This window comes from Gymnogyps californianus, chromosome 2 (assembly GCF_018139145.2).
Source record: "Gymnogyps californianus isolate 813 chromosome 2, ASM1813914v2, whole genome shotgun sequence".
Taxonomy (NCBI): Eukaryota; Metazoa; Chordata; class Aves; order Accipitriformes; family Cathartidae; genus Gymnogyps; species Gymnogyps californianus.
In genome coordinates this window covers 135,670,253-135,687,063 of record NC_059472.1, presented here as the reverse complement: position 1 = coordinate 135,687,063, position 16,811 = coordinate 135,670,253, and the positions used below count along the sequence as shown (strand labels likewise).

At 36.9% G+C, this 16,811-nt stretch overlaps 1 protein-coding gene across 1 annotated transcript in view; it reads right to left on the bottom strand.

Annotated features, from left to right (window-relative positions):
- Positions 1–16,811, bottom strand: part of MEOX2 (mesenchyme homeobox 2) — a 54,265-nt gene that overhangs the window by 12,728 nt on the left and 24,726 nt on the right. The window contains exon 2 of the mRNA XM_050891702.1: positions 1,557–1,729. Coding sequence (XP_050747659.1) covers positions 1,557–1,729 — 173 coding nt within the window. The remainder of the gene's footprint in view (positions 1–1,556; positions 1,730–16,811) is intronic.

Sequence of the window (16,811 nt, the reverse complement as noted above, 5' to 3'; positions counted from 1 at the left end):
AGAATTTATCAGGGAGAATAGTTAAATTCCATGCCAAATTCACCTTTATTAAATATGGGGATATGTTTTCTGAATTCAGCTGACTGATTCCCATCAAATTGGCCAGCAGATGTTTTTTAAAATTTATTTATCATTGCTCAGTTCCACACCGACTCTACCTTTGTCACTGAGACAAGAATTCATTCCTCCTCCCCTTAGGTGTCAAAATCAGGTGTGGAAGTTAATCTACTTGTCTCAGCTTACCTTAGACAGTGGAAATGAAAGGCAAAATTTTATCAATTGTTTGATACAAAATTGTGTGCTTTACAAATATAACAAACGTATTTAAATAACTGAAAATGACCCCAGTGGAACCTGGCAACGTGTTCAAGTCAAACAAGAGAAATTACTGGCTTCTTCTTGACAAGCTGGAAGGAACAGCCATTCTCTAGAAGCCTTCAAAGAAAAAAACTGTTTCATTTGCTTGTGTGAGTAAATGTATGTTCATATGTATAGAAAAGGCTCGTTTTTCACTGAGATGTCTACTTATAGTAGGTGTTAATGAAACTCAAGAAAATTGCAAAACTTCTCATATCTAGAGTTCACAAATCATGATGCTATTTTGATACCTTCCCTTGAATATATCACCATCTTATTGATTGTATCTAAAGCAATCCCTCAATCTAATATTGATTCCTGAAGAAAGGATGACTGTCTATCAGTGGGCAAAAAGCTTTCAATTTTAATGATAAAACTGTAGGTAATATTTCATCAGATTTGGTGTACTTGAGTCCAGTATTCTAAATGTCTTTACTAAAACACATTTTTTAAATGTGTATGTTGATGTAATTATTATTTCAAATGTGACTTTACTACCTATTTAGTGTGTTGGGATGAGATCCTGAAACACTTCAGTACATGCTTAACATGAATATTTCCATTAGAAATCAATGTGACAACATGCATGATGAAACTTGAGCACGTGCAGAAGTGTTTCCTGGACCAGGGTTTGGTGAGCAGGAAACCAATAACAGTGATAAGAAATTCCGTCATCTCCTCTGCTTTCACAGTGCAGGGTAAGAGAAAGTGGTTAAAAATGCCTGTATTCCAGTTTTGCTGGTGTTTCTATTCTTGCTGCCATCTGGAAACAGGATGTTCAGAAACTCTGGACAAATGGCAACTGCATATATTTAATAGACTAAAACAAGATGCTCATATTTGTTGCATGCAGGCCAATCCACTGCTTGTGCATGCAGTATTTGGGACCTACCACTTCTTCAGCCACATCAGTGTGGGCAGATTAGAAAAGATGTGCAATAGTTTAACAGATATATTACTTATGCTTTTATCTTCCATCTCTGCCTACTAGATGAAACTAATCTGTAGCTGGTACATATAAAAATATAAATTACTTGCATAGCAGAGAGATAATAAATGTATATCATTTGGCTATAAACATTCAGTCTGATATATCAACATATCTATTAGTAACATAAACAAGAGCTCTACTGTGAGGAGCTACTAACCACTGGGAAATATTGGGCAAGCGTTTAAAGTCCATTTTTTTGCATCAGTACCTGTCTTTCAGTGAGGTCAAGGTTTACTGCTATCTCATATCGCCTCAGCCTGGTCAAATAGTTATGATGAGCAAATTCTGCTTCTAGCTCTCTGATTTGCTCCTTGGTGAAAGCTGTCCTTTCCTTCCTGGGTTTACTGTTGACCTCTGACTTGTAGTTTCCTTCTTGGGAATCTGAAAAAAAAAAAAAGATGAAAAAATGGAAGTAATGACAAGTGTACAGCTAAATAGGAAACAAGCCCAAAGATAACAACATGCTTAATTTACATTCTTCAAACTTTCTTCTCTCAGAAACACACCCTTGCTTTCATACCTATGGATTCTTCACTGTAAATCAGGAAAGCAGCAGTAATTCTGACAGACGTGAGCTGCTGCTTCCATTCACGCATGTCAAACTTTAGCTTAAAATCTTGCAGTGTTTCATTTCCTAACAGTTCTCTGTAGAATTTCTGCCAGGCTTCAACTCCTTCCCACTTCTGGCAACTCTCAGTGCATCCAACCAGTACAGGATGTGTATCATTTGATTAGTGTCTTAATGAGTAATATTTCAAGAATATCTCTCTCCTATCATTTCACTAATACCTTAAGCCAAAGCTCTGTTTTAAAGAATACACTTTAAAGTTTAGTCCAGTTACACTTTCAGGGAAAGGTAACGGACAAAGCATAGGAAACTGAACACACACCAAAAAGAAATCAGTGAGCACGTCCCATGTGATAATGGGATCTCCTCCTACTCATGCCACGGTGCAGGTAGGGAGGTTATACCACAGCTGGTATCAGTATAGGAAATTTGCTACCACTACAGCTCATTACCTAAGGAATACTTTGGCCACAATCAGAGGAGCTTTGCTGAAAGTTTCATTACCAGCCTCCTGACTCCTTTTACTCTCAGAAACAGGTACATTTGTTCCTGAGCCAAACTACTGAACTCAGTGACAGTCATTTTGATGCTGTCAGTGAAGTCTGTTTAAATAAATGAAAAGAGATCAAACTGTAAAAAAAAAGAAAAAAATAGAAAACAGAGAAAGAGAGAGTGGAAAGGGGGGGGGGGGGGGGGCGGGGAAAAGGACCAGACATTTATAAGTTTGGGTATGATACAACACCTATAAATCCAAAATTAGCAGGAGATCAGTAGGAGTATCATTAGTCAAATTCTGGCCTCATGAACCATCTTAAAAATGTCACAGATTAATTCACACTTCAGCTGCTGATTTAAATAGAAACCTGCATCAACATCCAAATGAACAGGCGCACAAGAAATCACTCCCTGGGACTCTGTGTCAGATGAATCATCGACATGCCTGAGACTGTCCAACTGGCCAGTGACTCTGGTTTCAAAACTACAGTCAACTATCTACTCTTTATAAAGAGGTATAAAAATGTTTTCACTTTTTGTCAGTCACTCTGTTGCTTGGAAGGGAACTTTTTTTTTTTTTTAATGAGAACTATTGATTCTTGACTCAGTGCTATAGTCATTAATTTAAAATGTTTTAAAGCTAATGGTTTCAAATCACCAAACCTCTTAACTGTTGCTGACATGACACATAGAACTTTGCTTCGAACGTGCAGTGTACTGCTGGTGTGTATGACTGAGGGTATCCACCAAAGTTGCTGAGTGGGTGTGGGAGCTGTTCAGCCACAACTGGAGTAGGGATTTTCTAGGATAGGACCCCATTAGATGGCATACCCATTGACTACAGTGTGGGGCCAAGGCCCATTGTGCAAACTCAACATAGAAAACTTGACAGATCAAAATCACCTTAAACCTAGAAGTTCACATTTCTTCCTTCATACTAGCTGGCAAACTGGAGTCACTATAACTTCTCTCCACATTTTTCCATTGCAGGAACATGCACGTTGCTTTTCTTCCTTGAAATTTCCTCGTCTGCCACCTCATTATAAGGTCCAAATACTATGTAGATGACCTGAACTTAAATACTTAAACCACTACATCAGCATTCCAATGCATCACTGAAGAGAGATGATACCTAAATAATTTTTCTTAGCATTCAGACTTATACCACCAGACATATGTTTCATACATGTCTGAAAGCAGGTAGGTGTGCATACTCCTTATCAGCAGCACGACACAGAAATGTATTTCGTGCAAGTCATTGCTAAAGTCCTCTTAACTGTCTTGGCAAACCTGTGCTTGTGTGAGGCCATGAGCCAAGAAGTCTTCCCATGTCAATATTTGCTGTAAGAAAGATCCATGGCTCACTGGTTTCCAAACTAAAGATTGTGACCTTAAATAAAAGTAATGCACCTACAGATGACACTGACACCATACTGAAAATTAAATACTAGAAATGAAGACATAAGCCTGGAAATGCAACAGGAAGTGGGGTCAAGGGTGTAAAACCTTGGTAGCTACTGCTATCATGAACGGTCAAAGGGAAAAACTTCAGGAGTACCCATCCAAACATCTCTCAGGAGGATACCAGTCTCTGTAAGTGACTGAGACTTATATCACAAGCAATTTTTCTGCAAGCAGATGGTTCCATGAGGGAAACAGAATCACTGTACAGCCAGCAAAACCATAAGGAGCCAAGTCATCGTTCAGGTTAATACTCATGGTTCAGAGTTCCCAATTTACAAATGCAGTTAGCATCTAAATTCCACGTTCCTGGGATACTGATGTAAGGAAAGGCAAATGTAACTGCATGAGTAGCATTTGTCCTTCATCTTTGCCAGCATAGAGGATTCAGCACTACTAGCAATATTAGCCCACACAGATCCTGTGCAAATATAAGCATGCTTGGACAATTGGTTATTTAGACATTTCTGTCATTGCTGGATACTACCTTTAAGTCAATGCTGGATTGTAAGTGCCTGGCAGCCACAGTTTTGTCAGCAGTATGATTTCATCAGCAGAATGACACAGTGGAAAAGTTTCAGGTTTTTATTTATTTGTTGTGAATGTCATTGAATACATTTGTAACCGTCAAGGTACTCTGAAAAAAACACATGATATATTCAAATATTGCTGAAAGCAAAAGTTGGAGAGGTACACAGAAACCTGAGACAGGTACACAGAAAGCTGACTCCCTCTCAATACTGAGGTTCACAAAACAGAACAACTGGAATCCTAGGAAATCTGTTTCAGCAAAGATCTGGCCAGCAAGACAACGGTATTTTCCTTAATGCATTTGAAATATTGAAAATATATCTAAAAAGAGACTTAGATGGATGCCAGTTAGGTGAACACCAGTTATGAACTCTTGCTGTCATCTGACTTTCTCTGCTGCAGTGTTGCTGTGGTTCATGTACAGATTGCCTTTTATTTTCTATTGATATCGTACTGCTTGGAATAGTAATTTTAGAAATTTTGGTTGTTTTAATTTCCAAAGCAGTAAATCTAGGTTTTCTGATTGTTTCTTTTTAACAGTCTCTATAGAGCCAGGATTGGGAGCTCCTATTCTGACCTTCAGGTCTCTGTTCATATCACCTGACTAGCTTCTCTTTGGTGGAAAATGGGTGGGAGACTTGGAAGCGATTTTTGGCAGAACTCATGTCAGCCTACATCTGTTTTGCAGCTGTTGTAACTAAGACAAGAAAAAAGTCCCGACAACCTTAGTTTTCTTCTACTGGCTACATCTTATGCCAAATGGTAAGTGTAGAGGCAGAGAACAAAGCCTGGGGGGATCTAAGTTACACTCCTTGCCTCTCAAAAGGCACACGTAAAATATATACAGATGGTACAAACCACTTGATGAAAAACACAGCAATCTATATTGTCTGTCTTCCGCCTTCTCCCAAACAAATTCTGGCACACTCTCAGAAGATGTAGCCTACGTGCAGGTATTAGTACCTTATCAGTCTCCCTTTTGTAAACCTTTGTTCTTTGGATGTCAAGTAACGTAGGCAGTTAAACACTGCTTTGAGGGATGTAGGTCATACCTCTTTCTCAGAACTGATTTTATCAGTTTTCAGAAATTCCAGGCAGCATCTCTAATATCTCCTGTTAGACAAAAATTCTTGTTGGTAACTGATGTAGAAGGTACCATTTGGAAAGACATTCAAAGCTATAAATGACTGTTCTACAGATCTTTGGAGGCTTAGATTTTTCCTGAGTTTAATAATAGCTCAATTTTTTTTACAAAAAATCATTACTAGTTGCATTATTCCCACCCTCAAAAGTTACTTCTACTTTACTCTAAGGAAAGGATTGCTGTTAATCCCGACATTCATATTGTCCCACCAGAGTTCCTATTTCCTTCTCTCTACATCATTGAGAGGTGAAGCATACTAAGCAAACACAGGATCTAACTCCTATGTGTAGACTATGAAAAGTGGTCATTTTGGTATTTTTGCTTTTGATGCATGCCTAGGAAAAAAAGGACTGGTCACACAATAGGGAAAAGAGATTGGTCAGAATATCCATGATACAAAGTTCTGCTGCTAACTGGGTAGGGTCAGAATCACAGGCAAAATGTGCAAGAAGCACCTGCTATTTTTTCTTGGATTAGTTCAACAGCTGACGTACCTTCATTTCTCAGACAGAAATGAACTTTCAGTTAATACCTGCAATGCAAGATCCCAGACAAAAATTTTCAAAAGTAAGTCAGATTACTAGCGTTCTATTGGCAGTTGCAGATGGTTTTCAGGTCCTGACATCCATACTGAGAGTGAGTAGTGACAATAACCACTAATGTTTTGTGACAAAAAAGCCATCGGAATTTCACCCCTAGAGTTGTTATTCAATGTCCAGGTTTTCAGCTTTCACTCACATCTTCCAACACTTATTCTCAGAAAGCACCTACCATGAACAACCTATTTCTAAATTTATTTCACTATAAATTTATAGTGAAGTTGGATAAATTAAATGTTCTTAATTGCATATCTTTCTATAAATCATGTTCAAGTGTTTGCAGAGAACTACTACTACATGGTTATTTACTTTACAATGAAGGAATCTACACAAAGTAATCAACGCAAAAAGCTTGTTACTTCTGAGTAGTTTAATGTCGTGTGAAAGAACATTTCTTTCAAACTTAATTCCTCTACATTTGTTTAAATCACTAACATGTAAACAAAAGCTTCTAAACATCAATAGGACACAACAATGATATGTGATTCAATGCAAAGTACTTTTTTTTTTTTTTTCCTTTGAGATAGTAGCAATATGACCTTAGGGAAAAATACTTTAGTATGAGGGCAATCATCTAGCAAAATATCGTTAATCTGAAATACACATATGAAGAAAATAAGCAACTTTGTACTATTACAGTTGCGAACGGATATTATGGAGAGGACTACTATGTTTTTTAATGGTTAGAAGTACATACTGGTATACAGCTGAATTGCCTAATCTAATTGTTTCTGATGCTTTATAGTTAATTATATTTTCTGACAAAATGAAATAGTTCACTGAGACACAAGCAAGGAGCTGGCATAAAGGTCTCCATATGGTTCCTATTGTTTTGCCAGCAACTACATATGAGAGCAAGATTTACCCAGAAATAGTCACTTTCAAACATTTTTGGCATTTAATAGAGAATACTATGACGTTTTTCCATGACATTTTTTTCTAAATTTTCAATTCAAAGTTGCTCAGAATTAGTACGTAAACTTACCCTGTGTCCAAAACATTGCCCGTTGCTTTGCAGGATCCTAATTTAAATCCTTACTCCCTACTTTTGAGTATAATCTTTGTACCAAAAAAATTAGTTAAATCTACATAGCTATGCTTACTTTGATGCACCTACTCTTATTTGCACCAGTTGAGACTGTGCAACCAAATGCTGCAGACTTAATTAATCTATTTTTGTTTCATAATTTTCCTTCTCTTTAAAGTCATTTAAATAATATTCTTAGAAGTTTTTGCTCAGTTAAAAGTACAGTTCCAAATCACTGAACATATTCACTGTGAGTGCCTCTTTTGAGAATGTCATTAAAAGTATTTCTGGAGCTGCAATTCACTAAATGTATTTAGAGAATCCTTTCTGAAAATTGGAACAAACAGCGTCACCACTTCCATAATTCACAACTCTGCATGTGCAAATGGGCAAAGCTGCACAGTAGCACAAGTACGACGTCAAAATTACATGAATCCTTCTTTTCATTCTAATGAAAACAAACTTTTGTTTGCTTATTGAGTTAATGCTTTCTAACCCAGTCTGTGACAATTAACAATTTAAAACAGCCTCATATCCACTCCCAAAAAAAACATGAACTGGCACAGCAAAACCAGTGAGTATTCTGAAACACGCTATATACCATCCTAAACCATTACCTACTAGCTGTTGCTGCCAACATTTTGTTATTACTGCCTCCTGAAAGTACAAGTCTAGGAATTGTACTGCAGTATCGGAAACACTGATTCATAACACTGCGATGGCTAATGCTGCAGGTTCTTGAAGATACCTGTGCTGGAAAAGATGTGCTTCTGCCAGGTCATCTGATCGATCCAACTATATACCATGTACATGTCATTTCTTCTTCAAACCATGCAAATATGGAAGACAACATATGAATTCTCTCATATGAATAATTACACTAGTTAGTAGATCTTCATGTGGAAGACACTACTGTCAGTCCCAAATGTTTGTATAATTATAGCTTATGTTAGGAAAGGAGACACAGGATTTCCCTTAAAGAAACTTTACCAGCTGCATTTTAATAGGACTTTATCCAGTGGGACTTTCAATTCCCATTTGGACTTCTGGAGATACATCTCTTACATGCAGCATCGAATAACATACACGTGGTGATTGTTTGCCTATTTACCGAACCATTTTTATAATTTGCTTTCTTGTAGAAGAGTTTCATTAAATGAAGGTGAGAGCTGCCAGCACCATCTCCCCACAGATTAGCCGTGAGTTCTCCTGAGTAAGAGTTAACCTACAAAATTAAACCAAAAAATTTTCCATGCAGAAGCCTCTTAGAACAAAGACATCCAAGTGGAGAAAACGGTAGTTAAGATAGGAGTGTATATAATCTTTATTTTCTTAAGTCCCACCTCCTAGATGTCTCCCACAGAGGCTCTTTCGTACCCAAAGGAAGTAGAATAAAAGTGAAGAGCGACCAAACCCACTCCAAACACTGTGTGTGCCTCAGTCATCATCATCGGTCTGATGAAAGCCCTTCCCTGGACAGCAGCTGTATCGGAACTCCAAGGAGGCATTAAAATACTCCTTTTGGCCCTACTTTATTGTATAAAAATACTTAGGAAAATAGATTTTTTTCTGTAAAGATGGTACATGAAAGACCTAAAGCACTACAAACTGTAGGGAAGTGGTTGCTTAAGAAGAGAAAACAGCATATGACACATAGAACTTAGTTAGATAATCACCTCTCAACAAGTCTTATCTCCCTAAAATGATGGGTTGTAGTTTTCATTTTAGCTTTGTGAAGCAGGGAGACCCTTGTCCTGCCAAAAAAAATAGAGCAGCCAACATAGGCAGTGTTCTGGGACTCAGCTTTAACAAAAGGCCATATTTAATTCATGTCTGGGAAAAAAAAAAAAAAACAACTAAAATACTTTAGTGATAAAGAATGCACTCTGGATGTTTTAATCCTTTTGGCCAGTGAGCTTTTTGAGGAGATGCTTTCTCACAAGTATGTGTAGATCTGCCTCTTTGTCATAGTTAAAATATAGTTGAGGCTGCTCCACTTTATATGACATAAAATGCTAAATATTTAGCTTAAGATATTGCCAGCAAAAACAGAGATGAGGCTAAGGAATGGAAAAATATGTTGCAGTGACTTGCTGCTAAGAAATATATAGAGAAATTATACCGGTATATATCCTGCATGTGCTATTTAGAATTTAAATATCATGAAAATAGTTATATTATTTTTTTCTCTGTAAAGTTAGACTGCCACTGTTAATATTAAGAATCCAAAGTACAGTGGGGATGGGAATACATGTCAAGCAATGCATTTTACAAACCTTGTTTCTGTATTAACTTCTTTATATAAATGGCCATTAGTTTTACATGCTTTCAAATTTACATTCAAAGTCCCTTGCATTTAAAGCAGCAATACATTCCACTGCAGGACTAACGATGTTTGCTTCCCAAACAGCAGTCAGCTCTTGCTAATAGTTCTGTTGCTTAGAAAGTTCAGATCTTGTGGATATTATTCTTCGAATCTGTGAGTAAAACACTTTCATTGAGATGTTACAAACTTGGTTACTCCACATAAAGATCTCAATTATTTAGTTTTCAGATATCAGTACAATAAATCTTCATTGTGAATTTCCACATATCCTTCTAATAACCAATCATTGTGTTTTATCCGTATGCAAATAGACTTCAATTTTTTTACATAGTCACTGTAGTCACCTTATCCAAAGTTTGCAGAAATCAAGGTGTAATTTCCAGACTTCACTAAGTGTATAGCCTTATGCTCTTTCTTCCTTAGCTGACGTGCTATATATAGACAGTGCCATTGCCCCCACTCCTCACTCACAAGACATTACATTAAAAAACCAGTAAAAGCCAGAATCTATACTATTTCTTGTAGATCTTGTAACGGACCACATCATTGTGCCAAAATATGTACCTTCACTAGAGCAAATGGCCTAGAAAAGAGTGTGCCATTTGGGCCAGTTTCTAAGGATAGGCCAAGTTCTTCCCCAAATTACAGTGGGCAAGCTGGGGCAAGCTCAAGAATTTCAGTGGAATTGCTTCTCAGTGACAAGGGTGTCAGAGCTGATTTTGATCCCATTATAAGTCCCAGCTTACGTTATGTATGATCATGAGAAGTCTTGAGTTGATTAAAGAAAAGTATTTTCTTAGGCTCTTACATATATATTTTCTCAAAATATACATGCAGAACTTACAGTCAAAATCTTGCTGACTTCTAAGTTTGCTTTTTAAAAGAATTTTATTGCAGTTGCATGAGCTCCTGTCCGAACAAAAAAATAAATAGTTTGCACATAAGCCAAAGAATCCAGGATTTTAGTTTTCCATACTAAGCAATAAAAGTTGAAACACTTACAGAAGTTTAATACAGTTGGAGTTTCTTTAGGGCTCCATATTGCCTTACTCACCCATCTTTCCAAAGCAGGTCTTCAGGATACAGTTACACAAAGGAAAATATAAATGGGTACCAAAAATTCTACTTTAACTCTTTCTAAGAATTATTTTGCTGCTACAGGAAACAGGAAGCCATTTCACAGTGGTATTTTTCAGTGTAATTCTTCCACGTGTGTTACACTGGCAAATTTTTTTTTCCATTCATCATGGAACAGATTTCTTTGGAACTCCTTAATGATGTAGTGAAAATTTTATATATGTTGAACATGTGACAGAAAAAAACAGTGTCTGGAGCAAATCTAACATCCAATATTTCTGCTTAATCCTATGTTAGCGTGCCCTTTCTCCCTTCATTTTTTTTTTTTCAAACAGTCTGCCTCAAATGTTTTTACTCTTTCTAAAACCTGTCCTTTTGAAACACTCATAACTGGCCTCTGCAGTGTATGTAGCACCTTGCAGAACTGCAGGATCACAAATCACCTTCCATTTCACAGTCTTGATGAGTGTCGCGATCCTCACAAGCAATTTCATGTGGTCATTCCCTGCCTTGGTGGCTGCCCCTGTTGGACGTGGCTCAGCTAGTGTGGCATTACAGCTTTCAGCGTGAGGCACAACTGTAATCCCTGTCTGGGTCTTTAAGAAATATCATAGATTTCTGTGCAAATGCACATGCCTGCATATGTTTTAGTGACATGTTTTGTAAATCTTATTATCCCTCAGAAAGCATTACAATGAAGCCAACAGGCCCAGCTGTGCTCATAACATACCTTAGTAGATATCCAGATTTTTTTTAAGAACAGAAAAACACGCACACACGTACTCTCCTACCAAACAGAGTTGCTGTTCTGGGTGTATTCTACTATTTCATTCACAGTTTACTTTACAACATTGTGCTGAAGTACAACACTAACTATAAAAATGGAAAAACAGTGGAAAGTACTTTCCCACATGCAATTAAATGGAATTACCTGTCTTTCAGGGGAAACCAAAATAAGAAGGGTTATAAAATAAAATTTTTCAGATGTTTAAACTATTTATACCATTGGCTTTCAGAGCAACCATGGAAGTTTCATTTTTCACTTAAAACTATTACTATCTGTTAATACTAGATAGAAAACCTCCTAATGACTACTTTAGAAGTCCTGACTATCAGCTGTTTTTGACTTACAAGTTCTCCTACTTAGCAGCATGCCACATTTTCCTTTCTTTGTGTTTTCTCAAATGATTATCGTAAATGGCAGAATCCATTAAAAACACCCAAAGGATTTGTCATGTTTGAAGCTAACACAATTTCCTTTTTCAAACTGTAGTACAATTGTTAAGGGATGGAAAAATGCTCACATAATTAAACAGAAAACCCAAAATAGTTCTCTAAATAGCATATTGGATAAAGGAAATAAATCTGTAAAAGAAATAAAATCTAACTAACAGTGCAGGTTTAAGTTTTCTGCTAAATCTATTTTACTATTAATTTTACAGTCTAGGAGAGCTTTTTGATGAGTAATTTTTCTTGATTGCTAACAATCAAACTTGTTGTACAGTTAAAGTTTGTGACTCATAATGGAAAGCTTTGGCAGGGTGCAATAAAAAAAAACGTTCAATTTTGATGTGAGCAAAAAGCCACAACATAATTGTTTGGAGTACTTCCTATTATTTTAAGATTAGAGTGCAAGAAAATATTTACTATATATCTAAGAGGGGAGGTCACTTCAACTATGGGTTCAAGTACAGCCTTGGCAAACTTTTATGCCATACTTGTACTTTCCCCTTTTACTTGTATAATATAGAGAGACTATAGTTAAAGTAACTAAGAGGTCTAAGCCTCCTTTAAATGTCTAAAATGGACTGCTACTTCCAAAGTAGTTGATATTCCTTACATAGTCTGAATTTTTAATTTGGAAAGAGAAGGTACAGTAATAAGTAATTGCAAACATGTCAGTGTGTACATAAAGTTCAGGTCTCAAGTGAGCACTCTGAGAACAGATATATTTAGAAAAAAGAAAAAAAAGAAAAGAATCCCCCAAACCCAAGAGCGTCCAATAATTAAACCACAAGTCCACAGTATGTTAGTCAAATCAAAAGGTCATTTTGTCCCCAGCTTCATTTCCAACTCCTTTTCAGTAATGGAAAGTCTTTCTGTGATCACTAAACTAATACAAAAGTAGAAACTTTTATTTTCCCAAATAAGAGAGGCCATTTGGCACACAAATGTTAAATAATATGGCCTGACTCTTCCATCATTCACCTCACACAACTTGCTGCGTATAAGCTGGAGAAGAAAAGCCTTCCTAGTAAAGTAATGTGCTAGTGAAATAGTCTGACAGTGCATGTCAAAGCATAGTAAATCCTATATATGTTTTACAATCCCAGATAGTATTTGTTTTACTCTTTTAAACAAAGCTCATTTTAAATGCCTACCTCTACTGGGATAAGAAAATCAAGAAACATTCACTACAATTGAAGATACAATTTGGGTAGGTATAACTTTTTTCTCCACCCTAAAAGTCATAACACTGAAAACAAATACAAAAGTTATTTAATTCTTCTGTAAAACAACCCACATCAGTCCCCACATTCTCTATTGTGATCGGTTGTCACATACAGTCGTGGTTGGCAGGCTGGAGGTAAAACATCATCCCCCCTTTTTGACTCTGAAAGTGTTGAACTCCATCTTTCTAGGAAAGTAAAATTGCTGTTTTATTTCTTTGCTCTTCTTCCCATCCATATAGTCTAGGGTTGGATGCTGTGCAGTAAGAGTAGACTCAATACTTGAGATTATCAGATCAGAGAAATAGGGGAAAAAAGAGCAATAAAATAATTAGCATACCTACTGGAGGATGTAGGAGTATACTCTAAAAAGCAGAGACTTGAAGCAACAATGAAATCCCAGCATATATACTAGTAACCAGCAATTCCAGGGATGGACTTCATGCAACAACAATGAACGCTGCATTTGCCAGTGCTAATGGGGTGAGGAGGTGGAGGTAGAAAAATCCCCCTCTGAACCTCAAAAAATACCTCCTGAACTCTGGTCTGGCAGCTCTGAAAATGAGTATGTAGCAGCTCTGAAACGGCACAAATTCAAGAGGTATATTAAGAAGTGGAATAAAGGTCTGCAGCTTTCCAACAAAATGAGTTACAGCAGTTAGACACGAGCTCTGGGGCGTTACTCTTTTCAATATAAAACTTTATTCCATCTAATTTTAAACTACTCAGTCACTGAGTTTCCACCCAATTAAATAAGATGATTGGACATTATACTATTTTTATCATGGGTATCTTATTTTAAAATTGCACAGTTTTGAAAAACTTTAATGCCAAGAAAGGAGCTTTTCCAATCTTTTTTATCCATTTTTAGCCACCCCGAACATGGGCCTCTCACATCCTTGCTCAGGATTTTGAGGCAAAGGGGACACCTACGAACGAGGGACTGTTTGCTTAGCATAACCATCCCTGCAATATACTGGCTGATAGTTTCTGTTGATATAAAACAAAACCTGAGCCATCCAATCTCAGTTGTCTGTTGTATGACAAAGTGTCAAGAGGCAGATTGAAAGTAAAGTATTGAAAAACTTCATTCCCTCTCTTACGCACTCTTCTGCTGAGAGCTCCTTAGCAACACAGCACTTATAGGATTCATCTGCATGCTGCCTGGTTATTTAAAATGTCCAAGTAGCATGACTTGCATCTTCCTTCCTTTCTGCGGTCCCTAGTGACTCCAGTCAGTAGAACAAATGTCACTAGGGCTTGGATTTATTGTAGATACTGGACTGAGCATGCTCTGGTACAGCACAGCCCTATAAAAATGGTACTTGTGGAATAACTGCACTGGGTTGTTTTACATTGTTGCAATGTTTTCCAGGGGATTTATAGGCCTCTGGGGCACTGAAAACATGGAGTAATAGCTTCTTTTGCAGATGTAAACATGGCTTTGAGTAAATAGTTAATTTATGCTGGTGTTAGAGCATTTGGTGGATGTTTCTAGTCATAAACAAGCTTTCTCCATCTTTCAAAACAAAAACAAAAACTGGATATTGACTTTCTCTATCATCCAAAACCCCAGCTTGCTTCTTAAGCAAAATTGGACGCAGTTCATTTCACAAATCCGAGACAAAATTCGAAAGGAAAGGAGGTTAAAATGTTGGTCTGTTAGGGTTATGACTATGCTGAACTCATATAAAAGATAAAAGAGCATAACATGCTGATATAGCTGATGTTTTTATGCAAGACTACTTTGTTTCCATTAAACAGCAAAAAGACAGCTACTGTTTAACTGAAGAAACTGATGGAAAATCCTCATTACTATATAAACAGTGGTTTAAGCATAAAAAGTGTTTAGTTTATGCATCTGTGCATTTAGCTGAACACTAAGCTTTTTCTAAACACAATTTGGTGCCTTCCTACTCCCATATATTTTCACTTTCTTTTTGAAAGCAGGAAATCTGTGTCTTCTCATGCCTCAAAATGTAAACAAAAAAAAAAATTAATGATTTTTGTATCATGTGTTTTACCTAGCCCACCAGAGAATCCCAGTACATTGCTCCTAGAATTGTAGTTTCCCTTTAAAGTCTGTCTTTTCTTTTGTTATTTTTTTTACCTTATTTCCAAGGGAGACTTTGGTCTACCATCACCATAAAAGACCTCACTGGTTACATCATCTACTTATTCTATTTTGGGATTTAGACTGCTTGCTTATTTGGTGTGCTGTCATTCAGCTGCTTATTCAGACCTAATGCTGAAGAAAAAAATCTCACAGTCATGCAATTACAACAGAATGTTCTCATTTTACTTCCCTTAGCTTTTAAGTCACATCAATAAAAATGTATACATAAACCATTTTTTTCAATGGTGGCTTCCATTCCTGGTTCCACAGATTTCACCTCTTTCAAGCTGATCTAGTCCCTATTAAAAATCTCAATATCAGCCCCTTTCTCTCTTCATTCACTTTCATGATGTCAGCCCTTCAGGCCCTTTACATGACAAAAGTTGTCTTGCAGTAACTGCCATGCAAGTTAATCTTCAGTTTTGTGGACAAAACAAGAAGACGTTGATAAGACAAGGCTGAGAACATCAAAAAATCATCTGTCATTCCTTCTTGGATTGCATCAATGGTGACCAGATAAGAAGTTCAGGTTAACCATCCTCCTTCAACATATTAATGAGCATTAATTCACCCATATATTAACATGCAAGTCAAACAGGATTATTTATGTGGGTGGTGCCCTGTTTGTAAATAGGACCTGCCCCCAAAAGCTACTGAATAGACCCACACTTGCTTTTGTGTATCTTAATACATCAAAAATGCCTTTTAATCAGTTAAGAACTAATACTGATTTGTTTTTATTTGATTTGCTTTAACTTGCACTGAGAGATAATAACAGCCTATTTCAGACAGTTTGCTACTACTTGAAATTATTCATCATTAATTCTCAGAGAAGGGACACTATCAGGACACTAATGCATGACCCTACTAAGCCTTAAAGGGAAATAAATAAACAAATACATTTTTTTAATACTACGTGGAAAAGACTGCAATTCAAAGACTGAAGAATACCTGCCTCAGCTAGGAAGGCTAGTTCCCTACCTAGAAGGACATTTGTTTGGTTCAAAAACTGTAGAAAGAGCGTAGAAGCTCTTTCTTTGAATGAAGACATGTATGCATAAATAGAATGAGACAGAGAAAGTTCCAAATATATTATTCTTTACTATTAGTGTAGCAATGTTGCTTAAAGGGCCTCCTCATTTTACTGGACACTGCATACTAACAAATGAAGGTCCGTGCTCCCAAGAGCTGACAATGCCTTTATCCTATGCTGCACCTCACTTCTTCATGGCAGTAACAAACAAGTGAAAACGTCCATCACTGCATCCCAGCTATCATCATCCTGAGTAGTATACCAGAGTAGGTTTTAAGGAAAGACTGAGGGAAAACATCACAGTAGTGATGTCCTTCAGCTTAGTCTCCCAATTCATCTAAATGGAAACAGCAGTTCCTATCTTGAACAAGACTTTGTTCCTTATTCGAGTAAGGTGTGGCAATAACTGGCCAAATTTGTATAATTGCATATTGTTTTGCATATAAATAGTATCACAGAAAATTCACATTTTAAATAACAGACCTGGGGGAAAAGAAGGGCAAGGAGGAGTCAGATTGTCTATGATCTACTCAAAGGTGTGCAGGTGTGGAGACAGGGCATAGGATGATGTTCAGGTCATGTCTCGCTGACGTACAGCTGCAGAAGCAGTGGCAATGCAGTCTGTTTCTCTGAATC